We start from the raw sequence: 13574 nt of genomic DNA on the forward strand, positions 1-13574 counted from the left end.
TGGACTATTGTAATGGACTCTACATGGGGCTGGCTTTGAAAAGTGTTTGGAAACTTCAGCTGGTCCAGAATGCTGCAACCAGACTATTGACTGGAGCTAGCTATAGGGAGTACATTACTATTCTTACAACAACTTCACTGGCTACCAGTCTCTTTCTGGCCAGAAATTAAAGTGGTGAGGACCTATAAAGCCCTAAACTATTTGAGACCACAGTGTCTGCGCAGCTATCAATGGACTGCCATTCCTAAGGATGGCATCACTTCCCGTCTTAATTCTAACTATTCTTTTTCCTTACTAATTGCTCTCTCATGTTCAGCTCAGGCCTGAATATAATAATGTAGCATTTGGGGAAGAAGATACAAGCCAATATGCTAGCACTAGAGGCCAAGATGGAGAAGACCTCCACAGCCACCACGTATTTCCCCTTGGTGCTTAGGTAGCTTGGCACAAAAGACACCCAAACACTGCAGAAGACCAACATGCTGAAACTGATCAGCTTGGCTTCATTGAAAGTATCAGGCAACTTCCTGGCAAAGAAAGCCACAGTGAAGCTGATGAGGGCCAAAACCCCCATGTAGCCCAGGACAATGTAGAACATGAGGGCTGAGCCTTCATTGCATTCAACTATGATTGTGTCAGCCTGAGAGTGCATGTCAAACTCTGGGAACGGGGGAGAAATTGTCAGCCACACAGTACAGATGCCAGTTTGAATGAGAGAAGAGAGAATGATCACTGATACAGCAAGTCTCTTCCCCACCCATTTCCTCATCGTGTTTCCAGGCTTTGTGGCCATGAAGGCCAAAACCACCGTGATGGTTTTTGCTAACACACAAGCAACAGCGAGGGAGAAGATGATGCCAAATACTGTTTGCCTCAGAAGGCAGGTCACCTTCCCAGGCCATCCAATGAATAAGAAGGAGCAGAGAAAGCAGAGAAGTAGAGAAGAAAGTAGGGCACATGTGATGCTCCAGTTGTTGGCTTTGACGATGGGAGTGTTCCAGTGCAGACTGAAGCTCCCAATCACAACAATTGTGATCACAGAAAGGACAACAGCTAAGGATGCCAGAACTAATCCCAAGGGCTCCTCATGAGACAGGTAGCTTATTTCTTTGGGAATACATTGATCTTGGTTCTTGTTTGGATACTGATCTTCTGGGCACATCTCACACTGGTCTGCATCTGAAAGTAAGAAGCAAAGTTTTCAGCATACACAAAAGCTTTAGCTTTCATCTAATCTAGTCTTGCAGCAAATAAAATATATTACACCACTCTGTATCTCTTTTTGCAACATCCAAGTTGGTTGCTCTTTCAGGTTGTCCTCTGTGTAAGGAAATGCAGTAATATATTTGTGCATAGACAAAAGAGACAGCAATTACATTAAATTACTGAATTTAAAAATTCTGGATTATTTTCCAAATAACTCTAGATTCTTTCACTTACCCATCTGGGTGGAAATCCTCCCTTGGGGGCACTCAATGCAATCGTAGCAACACACTTGTTCCCCTTGCTGGACGAACCTGCTCTGTCCAGGATGGCAGCTCTCGACACAGGTGGAACTTGGCAGGATCTAATGGCAACCAAAAGTTGGTTGGAAATGGCTGTAATAAAGCTCTGAGGTGTTCTCTGGCTTTCATGTAAGGGCAGATATCATTTCCCAAGAAGGAAATCAGACTATTTTAGTTATTTATTCTTTGTTCAAAACTATGGGGGTCCAGAGCTTCTAACTATAGTCACCCAAAGAGCCATCTCAGCAACAACAACTAGAGGTCCCCAGCATCTTTGGCATCTCTTCCAAAAATCCCCTCTTTGCTCATCACAGTACTATTGGCATATAATGTTTACTACAGGTAGGGTTTTTCCCCTCTCTGCTGTAATTCTCAGTTTTTAAAAAGGAATATAGGAAGATCTTGGGACCAGCAACAAGAATCAGAATCTTCAGGACCAAGGACTTAATCACTTAGCCCAGCACTAACCAGACATATATTTGCAGAGATATAAATAAAGTAACTGGATTTGACTGTTCTTTCATCTTGTTGTTGGAGCTTTTCTATTCACGTGTATCAAAAAATATGTTATACAATTGTTTCTAATTTACTAACAGTAGCAATGTTGATCATTGCTAAGAAATGGGGGGAAATAAGATGTTGTTACTCGTAGAGAATGGATAAATAAGTTTTGGAACTTTGCATAATTCTTAAGAATCAGTGAAATTGAGAGATGGTAGACATCACAATCCAAAATGTGTAAACAAAAAAAGGAGATGGGGAAGAAGAGTGCTTTTATTGATTATTGGAGGACAAAACATGATGTGGAAATGAATATGTATTCATGCTTCACTATCTCATAATTAATAGTTTAGCTAAGTTTAAGAATAGCTTTGTACTTAACATTAGAATAAAAACAAATACAAAGAAGAGAAATAATTAGCCAAATCATGTGCTGCAGATCTCTATGAGTACAGATACCAGCCTCAAGCTGTAAATTCAGAAAAGCCATGGGCTAGCAAGGCCAAAGGGCCAATATAGAGTAGAGGAGCTAAATTCCATATTGTGCTTTGAGCTCATCGGTCAAATCCTGAGCGTCAGGCCTCCTGATAGAAGTAGAGGCCAGGTCCTACATTCCACTCAGGAATTTGTCAGCAAAGAAGCAAATATTCCTTACTATCATTTTTCCCCATGCAAAAGACATTCTGCTATACTAGGGCTGGGCAGCATGAGGGTTTTTTCCTATGACTCCCATGATCCCTCACCATTGACTACAGCTGGCTACAGTTGGGAATTGTAGGCCAAAACATCTGGCGGGCCACAAGTTCCCCATCCCTATCCTACACCCTACTAGGATTTTCTTGAAGGCATCTGATGGCTATATTTTTAAAAAGTAGGGGAATAACAGTGCAGTTTGAGAAAGTTATCTCTTTCCTAACTGGATAGCTGGGCTGCAGTCACCCATGCCTTGGTAAAGTCCCATTTGGATTACCGTAATGGTGCTACCTTTGAAGATGGTCTAGAAACTTCAGCTAATGAAAAGTATGGCTGTGAAAATTCTAACTGGGACCAGGGGAAATGATCATATTACGACAGGCCTCTCTCACCTGCATTGTATCCCAATTTGTTTCCTGGCCCAATACAACATCCTGGGGCTTTTTGACCAATAAATCTCTACATGGCTTAGGTCTTCTGTACCTGATGGAGTGTCTCCTCCTGTATATCAACCCCTTCAAAGTTCCCCCTCGTTCTGAAATTTTGAGGGTGGCCACAAGAGATAGGACTTTTTTTGTGGTGGCCCCCCAGCTCTGAAATGCTCTCCTAAGGGAAGTGCTACGGGTACCCACATTGCTAACCTTTCAGTGCCACGCTAAGACTTTTTTGTTATGTTTTCCCAGTCATTTAAAGCATTTTAGTATTTTCAGAGGTAGGAAGCAATCCCATGTCCCCTAGATAGTGTCTGGAGAACCATAGGATGTTGTGGACCTCCTCTGCCATGCTTGTAGACACATCTACTAGCACAGAGGAAGAGACTGTGGATCTTCTTCCCCCTCTTCCCAGCTGCCACTTAAAGCTTCTGTTATGAGGTTATAGTTGCAAATTTTGAAGAGAAATTGGAGGGGGAGAAAAGGGGTTATGCTGGTGGCTGAGAAGACATGGGGAGAGGAGAGGGAGGATTGCGCAATATCCTATGGCCTCTCCAATCCTCTCCTTGCCCACCAAAAGGCAAGTCAACTAGATGGGCTCAGAGGTCTGTCTAGTGGGTCTTTGCATTTAAAATGGAAGAAGGGAGGCAAAATCATGTCCGTCTTCTTCTCGTCCTGCCTGGCTTTTGCTGGCAGAGCATAGGATAAGAAGAGAGCTCCAAACTCAAAGCCCTCTGTCTCCCAGAAGCACAACTCATAGTCTTGTGCATTCAATATCATACTATTTTAGTCCCTGGGATGTGGTTTTTCCTTTTTTATCTGCTCAAAGCCATCACGGATTTGTCAAGAACAAATCCTGCCAGACTAATCTGATCTCATTGTTTGATCAGGTAACCTCCCTTGTGGACTGTGGGAATGCTGTGGATATAATATAGCTTGACTTCAGCAAAGCATTCGACAGAGTGCCCCATGATATCCTGATTAGGAGACAAGCTAAAAGTGGGCTAGATGAAACAACTATCAGGTGGATCCACAGTTGGCTACAGAATTGGACTCAAAGAGTGCTTATCAATGGGGTCCTCTCAAACTGGGTAATGAGCGGGGTACCACAGGGCTCAGTCCTGGGCCCAGTGCTCTTCTTCAACATTTTTATTAATGAGTTGGATGAGGAGGTGCAGGGAATGCTGATAAAATTTGCAGATGACACAAAATTGGGTGGGATAGCTAATATTTTGGAAGGCAGAAACAAAATTCAAAGTGATCATGATAGGCTGGAGTACTGGGCAAAAAACAACAGAATGACAATTAAAAGGGATAAATGTCAAGTTCTGCATCTAGGAAAAAGAAACAAAATGCTCAACAATACTACAAGCGAGAAGGATCTTGGAATTGTTGTCGATCACAAGCTGAATATGAGCCAACAATGTGATGTGGTTGCAAAAAAGGCAAATGTTATTTGGGGCTGCATTAATAGAAGCATAGCTTCCAAATCCCAGGAAGTACTAGTTCCCCTCTACTCAGCCCTGGTTAGGCCTCATCTGGAGTACTGTGTCCAGTTCTGGGTACTACACTTTAAGAAGGATGCAGACAAACTGGAGAGGGGTTCAGAGCAGGGCAACGAAGATGATCAGGGGACTGGAAACAAAGCTGTATGAAGAGAGACTGAAAGAACTGGGCATGTTTAGCCTTGAGAAGAGAAGACTGAGGGGAGATATGATAGCGCTCTTCAAGTACTTGAGAGGTTGTCACAGAGAGGAAGGCCAGGATCTCTTCTCAATCATCCCAGAATGCAGGACACAGAATAATGAGCTCATGTGATTCTGGCTGAACATCAGGAAAAACTTCCTGACTGTTAGAGCAATACAACAATGGAACCAATTCCCTAGGGAGGTGGTGGGCTCTCCCACACTGGTGGCGTTCAAGACGAGGCTGGACAGCCATCTGTCAGGGATGCTCTGACTTGGATTCCTGCCTTGAGCAGGGGGTTGGACTCGATGGTCTTGTAGGCCCCTTCCAGCCTGAACATTCTATGATTCTATGATGGTCTTTTTAGTTTTTGTATTCATGTTTTGTGTTCATGTTGGCATGTTTATTAATTTTACATGGTTGCTTCTTTTTATTGGGATTTTATTATATTTTTGAGTTGTTATGTTTTGTTCAACACCTAGAGAAATGTATTCTTGAATCTTTTCTTAAAACAAATTATAAACAAATACCAGCCATCTCCAGCATATTCTGATCAAGCATATCCCTTATGAATATACAGTGGAGGTGAGGAATAGATTTAAGGGATTAGACCTGATAGACAGAGTGCCTGAGGAACTATGGACGGAGGTCCGTAACATTGTTCAGGAGGCAGCAACGAAATCCATCCCAAAGAAAAAGAAATGCAAGAAAGCAAAGTGGCTGTCTGAGGAGGCTTTACAAGTAGCTGAGGAAAGAAGGGAAGCGAAAAGCAAGGGAGAAAGGGGAAGATATAGCCAACTGAATGCAGAGTTCCAGAGAATAGCAAGGAGAGACAAGAAGGCCTTCTTAAATGAACAATGCAAAGAAATTGAGGAAAATAATAGAATGGGAAAGACTAGAGATCTTTTCAAGAAAATCGGAAACCTCAAGGGAATGTTTTGTGCAAAGACGGGCATGATAAAGGACAAAGAAGGCAGGGACCTAACAGAAGCAGATGAGATTCAGAAGAGGTGGAAAGAATACACAGAAGAACTGTACAGGAAAGATCTGAATGTCCCTGATAGCCATGATAGTGTGGTCACTGAACTTGAGCCCGACATCCTAGAGAGTGAAGTCAAGTGGGCCTTAGGAAGCATTACTAACAACAAAGCTAGTGGAGATGACAGTCTTCCAGCTGAGCTATTTAAAATCCTAAAAGATGATGCTGTTAAAGTGCTGCACTCAATATGCCAACAAATTTGGAACACTCAACAGTGGCCACAAGACTGGAAAAGGTCAGTTTACATTCCAATTCCAAAGAAGAGCAATGCCAAAGAGTGCTCAAACTACTGTACAATTGCACTCATTTCACATGCCAGCAAGGTGATGCTCAAAATCCTACAAGCTACGCTTCAGCAGTATGTGAACCGAGAACTACCGGAAGTACAAGCTGGGTTTCGAAGAGGCAGAGGAACTAGAGATCAAATTGCCAACATTTGCTGGATCATGGAGAAAGCAAGAGAATTCCAGAAAAACATCTATTTCTGCTTCATTGACTACGCTAAAGCCTTTGATTGTGTGGATCACAACAAAATGTGGCAAATTCTTAAACAGATGGGAGTACCAGACCACCTTACCTGTCTCCTGAGAAACCTGTACGAGGGTCAAGAAGCAACAGTAAGAACTGGACATGGAACAACCGATTGGTTCAAAATTGGGAAAGGAGTACGACAAGGCTGCATATTGTCGCCCTGCCTATGTAACTTATATGCAGAGTACATTATGAGAAACACCGGGTTGAATGAATCACAGGTCGGAATTAAGATTGCTGGGAGAATTATCCACAACCTCAGATACGCAGATGAAACCACCCTAATGGCAGAAAGTGAAGAGGATCTAAAGAGCATCTTGTTGAGGGTGAAAGTGGAGAGTGCAAAAGCTGGTTTGAAACTCAACATTAAAAAAACTAAGATCATAGCATCTGGCCCCATCACTTCCTGGCATATAGAAGGGGAAGAAATGGAAGCAGTGACAGATTGTATTTTCTTGGGCTCCAAGATCACCGCAGACGGTGACTGTGGCCATGAAATTAAAAGACGCTTTCTCCTTGGGAGGAAAGCTATGGCAAACCTAGACAGCATAGTAAGAAGCAGAGACATTACCTTGCCGACCAAGGTTCGTATAATCAAAGCTATGGTTTTCCCAGTAGTAATGTATGGCTGTGAAAGCTGGATTATAAGGAAGGCTGAGCGCCGAAGAACTGATGCTTTCGAACTGTGGTGCTGGAGAAGACTCTTACGAGTCCCCTGGACTGCAAGGAGGTCAAATCAGTCCATCCTAAAGGAAATCAACCCTGAGTGCTCATTGGAAGGACAGATACTGAAGCTGAAGCTCAAATATTTTGGCCACCTAATGCGAAGAGAAAACTCCCTGGAAAAGACCCTGATGCTGGGAAAGATTGAAGGCAAAAGGAGAAGGGGACGGCAGAGGATGAGATGGCTAGATAGCATCACCGATGCAATGAATATGAACTTGAGCACACTCTGGGAGAGAGCAGAGGACAGGAAGGCCTGGCATGCTATGGTCCATGGGGTCACGAAGAGTCAGACACGACAACAACAACAACATCCTGGATACCAGAATCTGGAATGTGCTTCAAAAAATTAATGCTGATGATGCAGATGATGATGAAAATAAAAACCATCATTCCCACCTGATTGAACTTGTGATTCCACACAATGGCACTTCCATTAATGGTGAACCCATCCTCTGGAGTAGCCCCGGGTGCCACCCTTCCGACTCGGACTCTCTGGAACGATTCATTGGGGAAGGTGACCATGTTGATGAGATCGTATCCCCCTGCCAGGTCCCCATTGTCATCAAAAAATATTTCTTCCTCAGCACTGTTATTAAAGCGGATGCTTCTCAGGAAAGAGTGGAGCTGGATAGGAGGTAGAAAACAGTTTCCAAGTCAGCCAGCTCTCTTCCGAGATTAGAGAGAAAAGCATCAGTGGCAGGGGATGCTGGTTTTCCCCAAGCAGCTCTCTTTCTATTGAAGGGCCATGGGAGTGCCTCTTTAGACAACGTGAGGCACAAAATGAAGCCACCATTGTAAGCCTTAAAACTTTACTGCTTATAAAAATGGCTCATCTTGAGCTTATATTGTGAGCCTAGCACCCATGATCTACCTGATGAGTTCTGTATATAGTTGTGCACGATTCCAAACTGTGCCTTTTTACTCCAAGATGCAACCCATTAAGCCATACATTTCTTCTATGTTTTAGTAAAAAATACTGATGTACTTTGTTCAGGCTTGTTGTGGAGGTGTGGCTTTCATGGCTTCGGGGAAGTTCTGAGCAGTGGTTCAAAAGTTATTAATGATATACTGCCTAATGAAACCTGATGGCAGCAACTGCTGACAAAGTTATGTTGAGCATGCTCAGTTTAACTGTGAAGCTAGAATGTTGCCAGTACTCCAGGGTTTTCAGAGGAATTCTGTTACAGAAGGTTTCTGTGTGCAGTGCCTGTTTTTGTACTTATGGAATACGACTTCACAAGGTGAGATTACATGTTACTTCAAAGACTGAGGCCCCCAACAAGGGGGGGGCAGGAAGAATTTAATCCTTTACCACCCCTGCTGTGGTCCCCAGTCCTCCAATTTACATTGACAAACTGACATATAGTTTGTAACGTAAATTGCAGGCATGGAGCAAATTGTTAAACCCTCTCCTATCCATGGACATTCTCCACCAGATATGAGAATCCTGATTCTTGAAATGAAATCAGTTTAGCAGTTATCATCCCATTTATCACATAGGTCAACTTGCAAGAAAGCAGATTCAAATCCATTGGGGAGAGGGTACGATCGCCAGTACTGTACTGGTACATTTTCTTTTCAAAACCCAGCCAAATTCAATGATCAGAAAACCTGCTGGCTTAATGCCAGAGCTAAGGCTATCTCATGTTGGTTCAAGCTCCACCAAACCAGAAAACTGGAGGCTTTAATTGATATGCCCCATAACCAGTGATGATGTTGTGCAATGTCAGAAATTGTGCTTGCTTGCAACTTAACTTCCATGCACCCACATTTTCCTTGGTCAGCAAAGATGGCCCGTGTTGTTCTAGTCATGTGATATAGGACCAGGACAGCATGGGACATCTTTGCTGGTCCCAGGCACTGCATCCATCACATATGGTCTTGGCCTGACACACCAAGGGAAAGTGTGCTTGCATGGAGGGTAAGTTATAAGCAAGCCCAATTTGTGACATTATGATTTGTCTGTAGCTGCGACTACCTGCCATGGCTGGACTTTCTGGAGGTTCCATCTGTCCCCATCAACTCTTGATTTCTGTTTGGCTCTCACCAAATACATGGCATATAGAGCATGCGCGACAGTATAGACAGCATTGTAGATACCGTAGCTCTGGCCAGACATTGTCATTTCAAAGGTAGATTTAGGAAGGCTCCTCAGCTTCTCCTCCCCAGTGCAGATTTCCAGCATTGGGAAAAATCTGTGATGTTCTGGGAGTGAACAGGTAAATGCAGTGAACCAGAAATGCTTTATGTAATAAATATTTGACTGATATAGACGTATACTCTCAAGAAAGTTCTGAAATCCTGGCACCACATTTGTATGGAGAGAGAATGACAAGGTGCCATTGAAGGACTTGGGGGTGAATTTGTCCTTATTCAAGATAGCAGTGAAATCCCATTCAGCTGTTGTTATCCACACCCTCTCTAAAGGGTCCATATGAACCAGTTCAGTCCAGTACAACATCATTCTTAACACCTCTAGAGATTGATTGTCACCATAGACAAGAATCACATTGATTTCACTCAATAAGAGTGTCAACTGAATTGGTCTCCATTTTTCCTCAAATATTTCATCTGATAGAAATGCTGTCACTGTTTGGATCACCTGTGTCCAAGCAATGCAAATATCGCTCTGCAGAAGCCTTGGTCTCAGGGTTCGAAGGAAGGTTTCTCCACTATCATCATCTGAAACCATGAGGCCAATCCAGTTCCATCCAAAATGCTTGAGGAGTTGAACAATCCCGACATACTGAGGATCTTCATTGGGGACCATCCGGTAGAAAGAAGGGAACTCAGTTTTGTCCTTCAGCACTGGATCAAAGGAGCCATAGCTGAGCTAATGGGAAATATATGCTGGTTTTTAATCTAAAAATAAGCATTCCTTTCTTCTCAGACCTAAACTGACTTTGGAGAAATGTCTGTCAAGGTTAAGATCTTGATTGCCTTGAAAAGGGTTGTCTTGCAAATGTTATGGTTTCTAACATTCCAATCTTAAACTGCCAAGTAAACTACCTGGTACTATCAATATAGTATGATACTATGCAGGATGTGGAAGACGCTACTTTTCTCAAGGTTTACATTTCTGCCTGCCACTATTCACTGGTTCAGCTGCAATCCTATACCAACTTACATGAGAGTAAGCATGAATGAACTCAGTGGGGCTTCTTCCTGAGTATACAGATATAGGATAACACTCTAAGAGCTATGGGTTCTTGTTTCCAGGAATCCTAATAGAGGCAGCCTTCTGAGTTGCCTTCTCTGAGGCAACTCAGAGATCCAGGCAGAGACATTGGACCTTTACATATTTGATGTAGATGCAACCACTGTCATAGCAGTTGGCTCTATCTAATTCTGAATATATACCTGTGGGATCTTGTAGGGGTTAAAGAGTTTGGCCATCTGGATGGAGTTTTGGCAAGTGAGACCACCAATGACAGCTGTTAATTTCTCATTCCTGACACAGTTGTAATTGACAGGGTCCCCATGTCCCATAAAGAGAAGTTTCAGAGTGTTCCAACCGGTATGCCTTGAATCAAAAACATTCTCATAAATCTTGGATCCCAGTGTGGTGTTGGGTAACAATTCTGCTTCCTTGTTGATCTCATCAATGGCAAAAACAAAGGCAAGGACATGCTGGTAGTTTTTATGGATCATGCTGCAATGAGATTGTCACATCAACTTAAACCTTGATATCAGAGATCCAGTTGCGTTACAACTTCCATTGTGACTTGCCCATCTCAGTAAGTTGGACATTGCCATACATACTATAGAAAACTCTTGCTTAAACTAAGGATATGAGGATTTTCTCCTAAGATGCTCTGACTTGGATTCCTGCATTGAGCAGGGGGTTGGACTCGATGGCCTTGTAGGTCCCTTCCAACCCTACTATTCTATGTTTCTATGATTCTAAGACAACATGAACAGAAATATGTAAGTTGCACAGCGGAAGAGATCCAATGCTGTGAAGTGACTAAAATGTGTTCAAACTATGTTGTCATGGTTAAATTTCAGTGCAGCCTTTGTGCTACCTTCATCCCATGGGAAAATCCCTCCCTCCCACCCCATTTCCCTGTAGCTTCTAGCCCTATTCAGGCATTCCTAATGTGGTTAAACTGAATGCCTGAGGAGAGGGAGGTCTCTAGCCCTCCCCCTCCATTGTTACGGTCCTCACGGTTTGAAAAGGAGAAACTCCTGTATCCGTGGAGGCTCTCCGTATGATTGGGAACTTTGGAAAGTCAGCACTCTGAGTCGTGTGGGGAGCCTCCATGGATACAGGTGGCTCTCCAGGTAGTCGCCCTCCAACAACAGAGGGCAATGGAAGCATAGGAGTAGGGAGGACGGAGCCAGAACACTCCCTCTCCTCACACAACATTTAACCACATTAGAAAATGTCTGAATAGGGTGTCTATCTTGTGCTCATCACTTCCTCTCCTATCTCTTTCCATCTCAACCATCTCTCTCTTACCACCTTCACCCCACCTTCCAGCCCATCTCTCCCTCTCCTTCAACACCATGACATATTCACTGTTTGTGGGCAGAACACGCAACACAAATAGATGACCAGAATTTCCTTTTGAATTTACAGCTATTTTTCCAAACAGTCCCGCTGGTTTGCACAGGGGGGGGGGGGGCGTGATTTGGGGTTTGCCTTTTCTTTTCTTTTCTTTTCTTTTCTTTTCTTTTCTTTCCTTTTCTTTTCAACCTATGACAATATTTGGGTTATTCATAGCCAACTATGAACATCTGGAATGATCAGGACTGCCTAAAAAAGCAAATCTATTAATTGCTCTATTCTCTTTCTTTTAATTGCTCCTTTCCTTCTGTCTGTCTGTCTGTCTGTCTGATCTAAATCTACAGAAATCTACAACACTGCTATTGCAGGAAGGAAAGGTACCATTTTTGGGTGGTGGTGGGAAGCCTTTCCCTCCAGGCCAATGCCAAAAACAGTAACTGAGACCTCCTTGTTTTCTTAAAGGAAGAGATCTAGTTTTGACTTTCCACAAGGAAGGAGGATTAGCCATCAGGCGAACCCTGGGTGTGAGACTGGGACCCCAGAAGGGCTGGATTTTGTCCCTGTGCCTGAGGTTCTGAGCCCAGGTGAATATGTAAATCTACAGAATCAGAGCACAGCATTTGCAGTTAAGAAAAGTAGCATTTCCCCCAAACTCCAAATTGCACTTTGGGTTCTGTGGAAGAGCACGTATGGATTCTTCCAACAGGGATGAACAACCAGTCCCAGCCCCCAAGCCAACTCCAAAAACATGTTCAGGAACTGAGACCTGGAGAAAGTTTGCTAAGAACCTGGTCTAATCTTGGCAGGCTGATGGGTCTGTTTCAGCTAGCTGAGCAATGGGAAATGATTCTGAATGTACATCTCCAAGGTTAAGACATGAATGAAAGAAGAAAGAGAGGCTGTTGCTTAAAGGTAGTAATTTATTTTGTCAAGCTAAGAATGATCATTGCGTATTTGATGCATCTTTTTAAAAATAAAGAACTACTTACTAGGTACCTATTGTAGAGGAAAGTGGATATACTATAAACTCTGGCACACTGAAGTTGGAAAGTAAAATGGATACAAATTCAGCAATGATGAGCTCATCTGAAGGACTATATGAATCAGCTGGAACTGATCTCCCCAAAGTGCATATGGCGGAATTCAATCTCTTGCTGGAAGTATAATGCAACACTAGCAGAAGCAAAATCAGATGAAAAGATGACAAATCTATGGTCATGCCCAAACCAGACCCCTCCATGATCACCAATGGCCATCAACTACAGTTCCAAACTTTCCAGAAGACACTTCAATCTTGGACTGAGAGAGCTGTGTAATACCTCCCAGACTGGGGTGGATCAAGTTGTGTGGACAGGAGTCCGTATAGGCTTGGCATAGAATATCACGCTTCAAATGCACTGTTTTTGGTATGTAAGCACAGGGGCAGTGATCCCCAATGGGACTTCTGAAAATAGCACTGCTGATTACAGTAATTTTAATCATTCCAGGCCAGGACATCTGTTTTGCCAAAGTCCTCAAGACTCAGAAAGCGAAAAGCAAGCCTGTCTCTGTGATCTCCCTCTAGGGCATGGCCCTGCTCCATCTGAGGAAAGTACAACTGTCCAGAAGATTGTGTTGGGTGTGAAACAGTCTCTTGGAGAGTTGGCCTAACTTTCTGAATGAAGAAGGATAATAACGTTTGTGAGGTTTTCTCTGGACTTCAGCTCAGGACAGGTTCCGCTTCCCACAGAAGAAATTTACTAATTTGAGTTTTGTGACACCATCTACAAGTGTGTAGTGATAACATAAATCCTGAGTTTTGTCCAAATTCAAAAGCTGTAAAATGACATACCCTTAGGTGGGGCCTGGTGAAGGCTAAAAAAACAACACATTCGTCTGTCACTGCTGAACCTATGTCAAAGTTTTATGTTAGTCTGGGCTCTTTTTTTACCACACCAAAAGCCTGAAGATGA

General features: G+C 43.1%; 1 protein-coding gene across 1 annotated transcript; it reads right to left on the reverse strand.

Annotated features, from left to right (window-relative positions):
• Window positions 1-274: 274 nt before the first annotated feature.
• Window positions 275-12709, reverse strand: LOC146342455 (vomeronasal type-2 receptor 26-like). Its single transcript, XM_084807847.1, has 6 exons — window positions 12612-12709; window positions 10473-10764; window positions 9091-9945; window positions 7509-7736; window positions 1441-1567; window positions 275-1179 (listed from the first exon to the last, which is right to left on the reverse strand). Exons 2-6 carry the CDS (start codon window positions 10761-10763, stop codon window positions 275-277), a joined length of 2406 nt encoding a protein of 801 aa, XP_084663973.1. The 5' UTR covers window position 10764; window positions 12612-12709.
• Between the last annotated feature and the right edge of the window lie 865 nt (window positions 12710-13574).

Source organism: Heloderma suspectum, chromosome 6, assembly GCF_057233095.1.
Source record: "Heloderma suspectum isolate Gila_16-S chromosome 6, 16-S_ref, whole genome shotgun sequence".
NCBI classification, from domain to species: Eukaryota; Metazoa; Chordata; class Lepidosauria; order Squamata; family Helodermatidae; genus Heloderma; species Heloderma suspectum.